The following is a 12,500-nucleotide window of genomic DNA, read 5'->3' on the forward strand; positions in this document are numbered from 1 at the left end:
AAGGTAAAGAGACCGAGACCGATAGAACAGGTACGGAAAACCGGTGGTGGCTTTAGCCACGTATGGTGGCACTGACCGCATGCATGCATGCCCCCGGCGGCGGAGAGGTTCAACACGAAGATGAAGTCACAGGAAGCCGGGAGGAAGGTAACACATTTTTGTAACAGTAATTCCCTCTGCTCACCGGAGTGTTCGGCCAGCGCACTTCACGAAAGGCAGCAATTGGCAAGCGGAGCGTATGTTGTTGTGGAAGAAAGAACCGAGGAACCGAGCAATCAGTTCCAGCGGGAACTGAGTGAGCCGACGAGTGCGCGATTATGGCGATTAGGTTCCGCTGACTTGGCTTTGCAAATCATCAGACCAGCAATAGCAACATACACTCCAGCGAACCGATTCTAGGGCGTGCCGACTGCTAGTAGTTAGTATTCATTGTACGGCTGCACGCGATTTCGCTACCGAACCAGACGCGACGAACCCGATGTTCCAGTGATTTCAACGAGTAGAATTAAGAACGCTAAGCGCTAGATTAGAAATCATATCTCTTCGTAGGTTGTTATGACTCAAAAATGATGCCAGACGCGATCACTAAAACCCGATACCTGAGGAACGTAACGGTGCTGCTGAGAAAGGAGAGTACGAGAGTGAATCGCGGAAGAAAACCGGCCTTCCCATTGTCGAGGTGTCAGAATCGGCAAATGGGTCACAGCGATCGACGATCTCTGCCTCTGGGGTGAAGAGGGAATGTTTGCTTCATTATGATGGCAACTATAGCGTTTTCGAGACCGAAAGAGTGATGCTGCTTGTGAAGCGCTGCAAAGAAAGGGGCCGAGTTGTTGTTTAAAAGCTTTTCTAAAGAGTCATCTGCAACCTTTAGAAGGTGATCAGAACTTGAAGAAGAAGCGTGTGTGCGTTGTGACCTCGAAAATGAAATATTTGTGAAGCACGAGAGGCCGCTTGCACGGAGCCCGTCCGGAGCTGTGGCGAATAAAGCGAAGCAATATTTAGGTCAAAAGCAGTCGAAAGCAACCCCGGACGAACCCCGAGTGGGTGGCAGAGCCCGGCAGAGCAACCCAACGCAAAATCGGTGGACACCGTTATGGAGTTCAATCGGAAAACGCTGGAGCGAAGGAGATAGACGGTGTCCGCTCACGATCGGGGGGTGTTTTGAGAAGCAGAAAGAAAGCACTCGAATCGTGGAGAAGGGTGAAAGAAAGGTGTGGGACAGTGGGTGGAGGATAGAAAGAACGGATAATCACGACATCCGAGACCGAGGATGACAGGGCTGAAAGCTGCACAGGGAGCTGAGTTGTGTCACCGGGGGGATTTTCCATTTCTAAATGATTGCAGCATATCGATGATAGCAGCAGCATACAACGGAGCAGCTACTGAACCCGGCCGTATACCGTTTCAGCAAAGGGCGATACGATCGATCTGATGGCTTGCAGAAAATTCCTTCCGGATGTCGTAAAAAACAACATGTCATTTGGATAAGCTTTGGGCATTTCCTTCTTTCTTTTTGGTTGTCAATTTATAGAAAGGTTTTCCGGTTTTGTTTCTTTTAAAGGTGTTTTTTTGTTGAGTTTATCGAGGTTTTTTTGCTCGTTTGTTTAACTGAATGAAGACGTATTAGTGTTACATCTTCTTAGTTTGATGATAATCAATAGTTGAAATGATCATTTGGGCAAACAAAAATAATGATTTTTATGGTTAATAACGTGTACATCCAGGTACACTGCCGAGTTATTTCCCAATTGAAGAAGTTGATTTCTTCAACAAAATTTTATGGTCTAGTGATTCAATATTTACACGATCAGTAAGGCACGTGGCGCTCGCTTAGTGATCCCCGGTATAAAAATTCATTATCGAATCATGTGGCTGTTAATTAAGCTAGGGATCACCCTAGTAATCCCTTCATCCTAGTGATGCAAAAAAAAAATCAAACCGGCATCAAATCGGCATACTTTCCCCGATGTTTGCGGAACCAGGAAATGCACTTCCCACTGCACCACGACCAGGCGTTCGGTGTAAGCTTTCCTTTGGTAGGAAAATGGAGACCCCGCGAGTACGAGCAGCAAGTGCGCACCAAGCGCGCATTGACTGCCATCTTGAGCTGGACCGTGTCGTCGTGTACCGTGGTCCGGATTTCGCAGAGAAGGGGATTGGTTAGGTTCGGTTCGGAGTTTAGTTTATAAATGCCCCCGTCCAACCGACATCCGGCCACAGTAACACACGACAAATGCGCAGTGAAAGTGCAGTCCTCACAGGGGTCTTTGCGAGCACTTAGTTTTGCGTTAGTGCATCAGAGCTGGACAGGATTGAAGGGCGTAACGGAACGGGAATGGATCTCGAGTACGGATCGCTCGATGGGGAGGTGAAGGAACAGCTGGAGCGGTTCTTCGGTCGCCGAGATCATTTCATCGAGGTGAATCCGGGACGTGTGGTGATGCCGAAACGGTTCGCCGATCTGGGCGATTCCATTCGCGCTCTTCCGGTTCGATCGGATGACGTTTGGTTGATGTCATTTCCGAGAGCCGGATCGACATGGGCCCAGGAGCTGATTTGGTTGCTAGGGAACAATCTGGACTACGATGCGGCCCGTAATCAACTGCAGCAAGTCCGAACGCCTCTGCTGGAGCTGTCGGCAATATTTTCCGATGATCGTACCGTCGAAAATACCGTCACGTAAGTTCACTCTCGTCCAATCGTCGGTGTCACATGAGATTAATGTGAAAAATGGGCTTTTCCCGGTGCGGGGGGTACTACAGCCGACACGAGCAGATCGATTCGGTACAGTGTGTCCACCAGATGACGGGCCGGCGCTTCATCAAATGCCACCTTCCGTGGCAGTTCCATCCGCGCGAACTCGAAACGGTTCGGCCGAAGATGATCTACGTCGTGCGCAATCCGAAGGATCTGTGCGTTTCCTACTACTACTACTGCCAGCTGATTCATCGTACCGACGGTAGCTTCGAGGAGTTGTGTGACATCTTCCTGAGCGATCGTGCCCCGATCGGTCCCATGTGGGCGCATGCGCTGGCCTTCTGGAAACGGCGGGCCCAGGACAACATTCTCTTCCTTCGGTACGAGGACATGAAACGGAATTTGCCCCGGGTCGTTCGGGAATGTGCCCACTTCCTGGACTTTGGTCGCGAGCTAACGGATGCGGAAGTGCAACGGCTGTGCGATCATCTGCAGTTCGATCGGATGCAGCGTAATCCGGCGGTAAACATGGAACCGATGATGAAAGAATCGTCCATTATGCAGGAAGGTGCGAGTTCAGCGCAGGGAGTGAAATTCATCCGGAAGGGAGAAATTGGCGATTGGAAGAACCACATGGATGCGGCAATGTCCACGCGGTTTGATCGCTGGATCGAGCAGCACTTCGGTGGGACAGGGTTGGAGTTTGAGTACGAATAATCGCTTGGCGCGAGTGCGGTGGGGACAGTCTTGTGCTTAATAAATCTAGCGGACTGGAACTAACGGGATGTCCATCGACTCTCCTTGAAGGGCGAAAGAAGGGCACCGAACACCGTCTACAATCCGCATCTACAACACTGGACCCGCGCACTGCCCGCAGTCCGTTATAATTTGCTCGATCGAAGAATCTCGTACAACGTTGGAGCAACGCCGGCGTAAGGGACACAGGAAGCGTTTAAAAACCGGTGCCAATTGAGCTCACTGATGCGTCGCATTAGAGTGGTGCAACTGCAACATCCCTCGCTTCCCCTTTCTACTTCGCTTCCTTCTTCGCCTTGCTTGCGTAACTGCCGGTGTATCTCTTCCTTACATCATTTGATCGTATATGCATGTGGAGTAAACGATATGTGCAGAGAGATCCTCATCGGAAACCGGCCGACACCGTTGATGCAAATTCAATTATCCCCCCATCCGTTGCCCTCCACTGGAGTAAGCAGCATAAGAAACTAGTCGAGATTAGACAAAACAGCGAACCTGTGGACTAAGGAAGCACAGTAATATCCTCTGTACAGCGCGTTCGGTACCCAACAACCGGTTTCATCCATTGGCGTGCATATCGCTCCCGATGAAACCCCGTTAAACCTCACGTGCAAAGACTCAACACATGTAAGCCATTCGTGCCAAAGCTAGATTCCCTTGCTGGACCTCGAGTGCGAGTGTCCATGTGTAAGTTACTAATAGGAGTAACGGTAAAGGTTCAGCTTGGTTATTGATATAATTGCCCGGTCTCGATTTCACATGTTTGGTATCTCGGGCGTTGGGCGCAAGCAGTTGAAGCGTTCGGCGGAGTCAGGTTCTAACGAGAATGCGCGTGACACGCTCATCGTTCAAGCTGAAATGGACTCACAGATGTTTGTTCCAAAATGATTGTCATAATTCGACAAAATTAGGGCACGCGTTCCAGCATGTGCCTGCATTATTGCTGGTGTACTGTGAGGTGCTTCAAGGGACGCCGTTCTGCTGAACGATTTAGTTTTAAATGAGGATTTCGTCTCACCTGCTGGACCGTCAATAATTAATACGCATTTTATGATCCACCATTCTAGACACACCGGGAAATAATTGGTAGCCAAGCAAAAGTTGCTTCATCTTAGAATTCAAAATTCATTTTGTAGGGTCAATTGTGGGCGCTGTGTTGTTGAATTCTTGAGACTTCAATTCGCGGTAGTTACTGACGGGGTTTTTTTTTCTGTGGAACCTGTACGAACCTCTCTCATTATTAATCATGTTTTGTTCTAGATTTCGCATCTTAAGCCCCCAACATTAATTCTGCTAACAAAGAATCTACCCCTCTTTTGATTGGACAACATCATTGGATAGTTTATCTAGCGACTAAAGAAATTTTGTACGCAAACACACGTTCCCGTACCAACAAATCACGTTGCTAACAAACTGTCATTTTGTATTAATCGTAATATTTTCCCGCTCGTTCGTCACATGACTTTTACCCGATTATTGCACGGCAGTTATACGTCGATAGTGAGGACTTACTTTTGCTGCCTATTGTGCACGTGCACATCGAAGGAAAAATAAATTAAACCGGAATAATTGAATCATTGAATCATTCACAAATTAGGAAACGGTGAAAAAAGGGGAAATCAATTAACTGCTCTAGATTTTCAACCAATCTGTTCCTCCCGGTTGTCAAGAAAACCAACATGGCTGCGGCAAAATTGACACTCGCAAAAACAAAAGGAAAAATCGGAAAAATAATTTGAGAATTCGATGCTGCACGAAATTTTGTGGACGAAATTCGCGAAATCTATCGGCACGCCTCGCAGCTAAAACCGATGGGTAAATATTCAACGCACGCGGGCTCCTCGACGTCGTCGTCGTCCTCCTCCTCGTCGTCGAAGCAAAACAACCAGCACCGAGCGTTGGAACAGCTCGGAACCGAGCTGCTACAGGAATGCAAAACGTGCAACGACAAAGATCGTCTGTCGAAGAATTTACGCGAACGGCTGGAGCGATTGCCGCGCAAAGTGCGGAAGGAGGTGGTTAAGCGCACCAGCGAAGGATGCTCCCCGCTCTTCATCGCCTGCCGCCGTGGCAACGTGGAGATCACCGAGTATCTCATCACCGTTTGCGATGCCAACAGCGAGCAGAAGGGGATGTACGAGGTTCCCGAGGACCGCTCGGTGCATTGCGTTACACCGCTCTGGTGCGCCTGTGTCTCCGGGAAGCTGCCCGTCGTCAAGTGTCTCGTAAGACTCGGATCGAACATCAACGCCCTGTCCGACACCGGATCCACTCCGCTCAGAAGCGCCTGCTTTATGACACACATAGATATCGGTAAGTTCTGGCTAACCAGAGGAGACCCCATTCTCTCAAACGATTGTTCCTTCGATGATTGCAGTCCAGTTTCTGGTCGAGAATGGAGCCGATATCCGGAAGCCGAACTACAACGGCGGTACCTGTTTGATCAATTCGGTCCAATCCGTCAGTCTGTGCACCTACCTTATCGGCAAGGGCGCGGATGTGAACGCTCGGGATATTCAGGATAAGACGGCACTGCACTACGCGATTCAAGAGCATCGTCTCGAGACAACACAGCTCCTGCTGGAACATGGAGCTAATCCGTTCGCAAAGTCACGCTACGGAGATGATGCGCTGCAGACGGCATGCCTGAAAGGGGCTCACCTCATCTTTGACTATCTCAAGATCTACGTCCGCTACTCGTACGAGCAGCTTGCCGATGCACACGAGTTGATAGGTTCGACGTTCATCGACGATCTGAACGAGACGCGCGTTGCGATGCTTCACTGGCGCATGGCCCATCACATTCGCCACCGTGAGGAATACATTCCCAAGCGGCCAGCGGTGCAAACGCGGGCAGCGTATGGCCATGCGGTCGAGTTTACGACCATCGCCGAGCTGGATAACATCGCGGCGGACGTTGATGCGATGCGCGTCCAAAGCCTACTGATCTATGAGCGCATTCTCGGAATCGAGCACAAGGATACGCTCTTCCGGTTGATGTACCGCGGAGCTTCGTATGCCGATGCCCATCGTTTCCAGCGTTGTATTGACCTGTGGCTGTTGGCACTGCAGGTGCGTGTCCAGAAGTACTCTATTCTCTACTCTGACACCTGCCTGACGGCGCAGGCGATCGTACGATTGATGCTGGATCTGCTGGAGAAGTACAATGAAGTGCATGGAAATGAGTTCGTGGATTTGCGGCCACGCTTTGAGGATGTGTACGCCGTGTTTACAATTCTGACGGCCAACATTAAGGAAGCGCTGAGACTGATCAGCATCCGGCCAGTGCATCGGAAGCAGCAGGAAAACTTTGATCGCATTCTTAAGTGCCTGACCCATCTGATGCATCTGATGCTGGCGACGGCCAAAACACCGGACGATCAGGCCGCCATCTATCGATCAGTGCGTGGGCTGGTAGCGAGCAAAATCCGCAGTGCGATCACTAGCGATACGTTGCTGCATCTGTCGTTGTCGCGACTTAACGTGATCAAAAGTGGATACTTTAGCGACGATACTCATTCAAGTCGGCCCACGTTTCCGAGTCTGGGCGTGGTACGGCTATTGCTCGATTGTGGGGCCGATGTAGGCGCCAAAAACGAATCCAAATCTACACCGCTCATCATTGCTGCGCTTCCCTACAACTACGAGCGAGATGTTAGTAACCGTTAGTGCTAGAGAATGTAAGAACAACGCATTGTTAATCTATGTTTCCATACGCCACAGGTTGTCTATATGCTGCTAGAGGCTGGTGCAGATCTGGACGAACCGAACAGCAACGATGATAGGCCACTGATTCACCTCGCGCTGAATCCGATCAACGATATTCCGCTGATGAAATACATGTCGCTCAAGTGTCTCTGCTCGACGATCATTGCGCGCTTTGGAATACCGTATCGCAACCAAATTCCTCGTACGCTGGAAGAGTTTGTCAAGCGACACGAGGCGTAAATGGCATGACCGGGACGATAGATGGATGGAATGGTATATTTCTTCAATTATTTTAACCAATCTGTGATTTTTTCGTTGCCGACAGCAATGCATCCTCCGCGCGTGCTCCCCGGAGTGAGTGCATATTCCCTGGAGGACACTCGGGGCCGCGGCGGTTAGGGATAGTAAGTAACCAAATTCAAGAATCCACCTGTCAATTGATGCGACGCGATGCTTCTCTCTGTAATAGTGCGTATTCGCGTGGCATCACCCAGTGAGTAATCTTAAATCGCGCCCTTTAATATAGCTCCTTTCCCAGTGGCCTACGATCGCAATGGCTCTCTATGATCGGCGCACGATTGATAACGAATATAGCGGTAGTGTGGCAAGAATCCTCTGTCGGAAGAAAAGTGAATCTAGTAAGTCCAGTGGCGGTCGGGATCCTCTAGTAGGCATGTAGTGTACCGTATCGCAGCCGATCTGGGCAAACGATCACCTGCAAGACAGGCAAACGATCACCATAGCTCCGATTTAATTATATGAAGCATAACACGTAGCGTAATCCCACGTAATCCTCCGGAATTGTCTATGTCCGATGCTCACTACGATAACGATAGTCAATGTTATAATTGCAACCCAGTGGTATTAGAAGGCAACAGAGGCTACACTGACACGTGTTTTGGGTAATAAAAACAGAAACTCAGCATTACTATTTAGGTGGCGCGACCCCCACCAACAGCACAATTAACCACGATATAGCAATGGGCGTGCAGTAGAATATGAGTTAAAAAGCATTAAAAGGCAAAGGCGTTTGGCCGACACACACCGATCGTTAACCAAACTGTGTACTCATGTATGCCGTAGCAAAAGACATTCAGCAACAATGAAACAATAAAGTACCGGGATTTGTGCCCGATTGATGTGAGTTATATACGCTATCTGCTATTGGTGTCTTTGTTTATTTAACTATACAATAACTATGCCATTTAGTCGAAAAAGAAGTTGGAAACGTTTCGCCGCATATCGGTAAGCGAGAAAGGTGTTCATTCCTCCCATGAAGGTGTTCACTACACTCAATGGTAAAAGAGAAGCAGCAGCGTATTTCTACGTATGATTCGTATGGTATGATTGTATAGCTCCTTACAAAACACCGCCAATAACCGCCGAAGGTTTTTAAAAATGTCAATTTAATGTGCCCTATATACAATTCCATGATCATTTGCAAACTTTTCTTACCTAACGGCAATTGAGTTTGTGCAACCGGCAGCGATTTTTTAAACGATAACATTATGCTGAAGGTTTTTTGTACGCAGAATCATTGTTTATTTTGAAGTGACTATTTAATAGAACTAATTACTAGGAGTGGAGCAGTTAATAAAGCAAAGCTTTGATTACTACCAAATCAGAATATGAACGGTTGCCCGATGGTTGCAGACCGAAGAGATACGAAACCATGACTTTTTCGAGCAAAAGCATTCCGATTTGAACCTGTTAAAAAATCACCTGTGTGATCAGTTCCTTTGAACATTTGAACTATTCCAAGGACACCTATGATTCTTTTGTAAACTTTCCAACCCACACCTTAGTGGAACTTTCGTCTAATAGATCGAATAAAAACTGTTCGGATTAACTATTGGTTTTATGCTAATCCATAGTAGACTCTTACGCGCTTCCTTATCGAAAAGTGATTCCATTTATTAGACCGTTTAACATTCGTTAAGCCAGTGAGTGAGTTAACCCATTGATAGTCAGGCTTCTTTTCGAATTCTCAAAGCTCGCACATCGCTATCCCGCTGGTGTGCGTTCGATGGCAGCATAGTGGCTCGATCTTGGGGTGCACGACCACACCATCGAGGTAAGGTGGCGAAAGGTAAGGAACTCGATCCGTCTTACGGTGCTGATCGTCGATCGTTGGCTGTAGTGGTGCTGGTGGTGCCGCTTCCCGAGTTATGAGAGCTCTGCGCTGGGCTCGTATCTGGGGGGAGAAAAAATACACGTCGACAGCCGCATTTTTCAGATCTGAATGAACGTTTGCCGTGGCAAGACGCCGTGGCGGTCGTGTCGTGTGTCCTCCCGTCCCGTCCAGCGCCCGCTAGCCCGTTTCACTCGGCACCCTTCTTCACCCTCCCAACGGGGCAAGAGCACTGGGTGGCAACCAGTGATCCAAGGTGCCTTTTGTCAATCCTCCGTACAGTGCAGTGTCCCCGTGTGTAGCGAACCGAACCGACCGTGAACCGGTGAGAGAGAGAGCGAAAGCCACCGAAACGGGCAAGTCCCAGAGTGTGGCATCGATTTCAGTGTCCAGCCCAGAGTGAGTTTCAAGTGGAATTCCAGGAGCGGGTCGGTACAGCGAGTCCGAACGAAAGGCTGCCTGTAAATGTCACCTTGATCTCTCCGCAACTCTGTCGCAGAGTCCGCAGAGGCCTGGTGGTGACGTGGTGCAATTCGGCTCTACGACGCCTGAAAACTGAACTGATCGTATGTCTGGACCGCGCGAAGACCGAACCAAGAACGGAGAACTGTTCCTCTCGTGACACAAAAGATTTCAACGCTGTGTCAAGCGATGAACCTGACCATGTGATGTGGTCGGGCAGACATTTAAACATTTTAGCAAGTCGGAATAGGGGAATTCCAAACGTGGAGCCAGCGAATTGTGAGAAAAAAATGGGACAAACGGGTCTTGACGCTGTCTCCGAGAGGAATCTGTGATCATACTTTTCGTGGCTGCATGTGTATGTGTGGTTGTGTCTGGCCGGATCTCAAGAGTGTTCATGTGGTAGCATAAGAAGGGCCGTTCTACGATCGGCCGCGCTGTGTTTTTTTGTCTGTGTTTGTTGAGCCAGTGGCAGGATTTTGGGTTCCAGGTTCATTTCTTCAAGGGAATTGAAGTCTCTTCCCGATCAACCTGCCTCTTCCGCCCGTAATGTCTCGTCCGTAATTTTAATGTCCACCTCTCTACCCTTCCTTTTTGCTTCTTACCTAGCAGACGATTACTGTTCGAGCCGGACAGAGAGTGATTGGTTTTTTGTTTTGTTGAAAAAGATGCAAAAGCTGCAACATTATGTTGTTATGCTGTCCTGATCGTGATCGATCAACAAGTGATGCTAGTTAGTGTTGGTTTTCCGAGTGTCTGTGCTGCTGTGTGTGCCTCTCAGTGTGTGTAAAGTGAAGGGAAAGCAACTGTAGCAGCATTAAGAAGGTAGAAGAAACCGTCGGCACATCGGGATCGACAACAAGAACAAGGATCGTGGACAGCATTCGGTTTCGATTTTGAATGAAGGACAGGGCAACGATGGGAGAGTCGACACCGATCTGTCGTTGCCGGGTACTGTACCTGGGCAGTGCGGTGCCGCGCCAGAGCAAGGACGGTCTACAGGGTATCCAGGAGCCGCTCCGCAGCCTGTACCCGTCCGAGGGTGCGATCGGTGCCAAGGGTATCGACTCGTGGCTCAGCGTCTGGTCCAATGGCATCCTGCTGGAGAACGTCGATGAGAACCGGAAGCAGGTGACGCGATTCTTTCCGATCGACTCACTGCACTACTGTGCCGCCGTCCGTCAGGTGCTGATACCGGAGCGCGGCAACAGCAACCCGGAACCGAAGTTCCTGCCACTCGATTCCCCGTTCGCACGGACACCGCGCGCCCAGCATCCACCGATTTTTGCGGCCATTCTACGGCGCACAACCGGCATCAAGGTGCTCGAGTGTCACACTTTCATCTGCAAACGGGAGGCGGCCGCCAACGCGCTCGTTCGCTGTTGCTTCCACGCGTACGCCGACAATTCGTACGCCCGGCAACTGGAGGGTTCCGGCAGTGGTGGCAGCGGTTCCAACAGTGTCTACGGTACGATCGGTGGCAAATCGAATGGAACCGGAGGGGGTGGCGGTGCCGGTGGTGTCGATGGTGGCGGTTGGCGATCACGTGCCGGTAGCACCACCACGCTCAACAGTGTCGGTGTCAGCCGGCAGGCAATTAACGGCGTCACCGATGCGTACACGGTCAAGAATCGTAAGTATTGTCCACGGTGTGTGGAGGGGGGGGGGGGGGGGTCAGCGTAGGCGACAGACCGATCGAGGACCGATGACAGATCGATCGAGGCGGTTTGCATACTCGAACTGCTCGAGCACGAAATTAGGCTAAGTATGAAAGTGGCGTGGGGTGGCCAGGCCACTTACGGGGCTAATCGCGAGATCGAAAACATTCCCGCACGTACTCGAAGCTCACTTCCGTTGTGGTGTAGGCACTACAAACCAATGCAGCACCACAGCCGTCATTCGTTGCCATTGAAAAGCCCGCTGAGCGTTCAACTTAAGAGTGAGCCACGAAAACGATCTCGTATACGATCATCGTCGCTACATCGCGCTACACTTCAACCTGTTCCGGGAGGAGGTGGACATCGCTATCCGGGGGAACCGGTTTTCCCTCCCTTCGTTCGACTTTGAACGGACCGCAACCGGAATGACGGGGGACTATCATCGGACACGCACACCAAGACGCGTGCGTTGCGTCGCCAGTTTTTTGGAAGACGAAGAAGATGAAGATGACGTGGGAATCCATTTGCAGTAAGGTGTAAAGTCGTGACCCCTCTAATTACAACCCCTATTGTTCGGTTTCTAATTGGCGCGAATAAGGCCGCGCAGACCGCAGTGCCGGCCGGGCTTTCGGTGTGTCACGTCGCCGTGTTCCGATTAGTTTAGACTAGAGGCCAGAGATTTCATCTTCCATCCATCAGTCATAACGGAGGCTTGCTGACAGTTTGAAGCTTGTGATCGTCAACATCGCAGCGTTTGCCATCGATGAGGGATTTTGTGGCTTCGATGATCGTTGTGCGCATCTTTTGCAATACGATCACACACCTGGCACCCTTGACCTATGCCAGGCCAGCTTGTCGAACACCAAGATGTAACACTTGCATTGTGTTCAGCGTCCTCATCTCTGCGGCTGCTGCTGCTTCTGCTGTGGTGGTGGTTGTGGTGAATGTTTCCCAATTGCCGGACGCACATCACAATGAGCGAATCATCTTCATAAATCAGGCATAAATGCTTTGGTGCATCTTCAATCAAATGGCCACCGGACCGGTGACCGTGAAAAGGCTGTAACGACCGTAACAGCACACGG

General features: G+C 50.0%; 3 protein-coding genes across 8 annotated transcripts in view; all 3 read left to right on the forward strand.

The window, feature by feature from the left end:
* Window positions 1-2,212: 2,212 nt before the first annotated feature.
* On the forward strand, window positions 2,213-3,417 carry LOC126569853 (luciferin sulfotransferase). The gene is made up of 2 exons (XM_050227241.1): window positions 2,213-2,682; window positions 2,766-3,417. Exons 1-2 carry the CDS (start codon window positions 2,339-2,341, stop codon window positions 3,415-3,417), a joined length of 996 nt encoding a protein of 331 aa, XP_050083198.1. The 5' UTR covers window positions 2,213-2,338.
* Window positions 3,418-5,181: 1,764 nt separating this feature from the next.
* LOC126570816 (protein fem-1 homolog C) lies at window positions 5,182-8,314 on the forward strand. The gene is made up of 3 exons (XM_050228846.1): window positions 5,182-5,769; window positions 5,834-7,110; window positions 7,180-8,314. The coding sequence occupies exons 1-3, from the start codon at window positions 5,268-5,270 to the stop codon at window positions 7,402-7,404; spliced, it is 2,004 nt and encodes a 667-aa protein (XP_050084803.1). The 5' UTR covers window positions 5,182-5,267; the 3' UTR covers window positions 7,405-8,314.
* Window positions 8,315-9,412: 1,098 nt separating this feature from the next.
* The window catches only part of LOC126570880 (uncharacterized), an 8,884-nt gene continuing 5,796 nt past the window's right edge, over window positions 9,413-12,500 (forward strand). Inside the window, exons 1-2 of one of the 6 annotated variants that reach the window (XM_050228952.1) lie at window positions 9,413-9,551; window positions 10,367-11,390. In XM_050228952.1, coding sequence (XP_050084909.1) covers window positions 10,658-11,390 — 733 coding nt within the window. In that variant the 5' untranslated portion in view covers window positions 9,413-9,551; window positions 10,367-10,657. Of the gene's footprint in view, window positions 9,695-9,739; window positions 9,862-10,366; window positions 11,391-12,500 lie in introns of those variants that run through there. The other 5 variants (XM_050228951.1, XM_050228949.1, XM_050228953.1 and 2 more) reach the window with 5 other exon arrangements.

The sequence above is a fragment of the Anopheles aquasalis genome, chromosome 2 (genome assembly GCF_943734665.1).
Source record: "Anopheles aquasalis chromosome 2, idAnoAquaMG_Q_19, whole genome shotgun sequence".
NCBI classification, from domain to species: Eukaryota; Metazoa; Arthropoda; class Insecta; order Diptera; family Culicidae; genus Anopheles; species Anopheles aquasalis.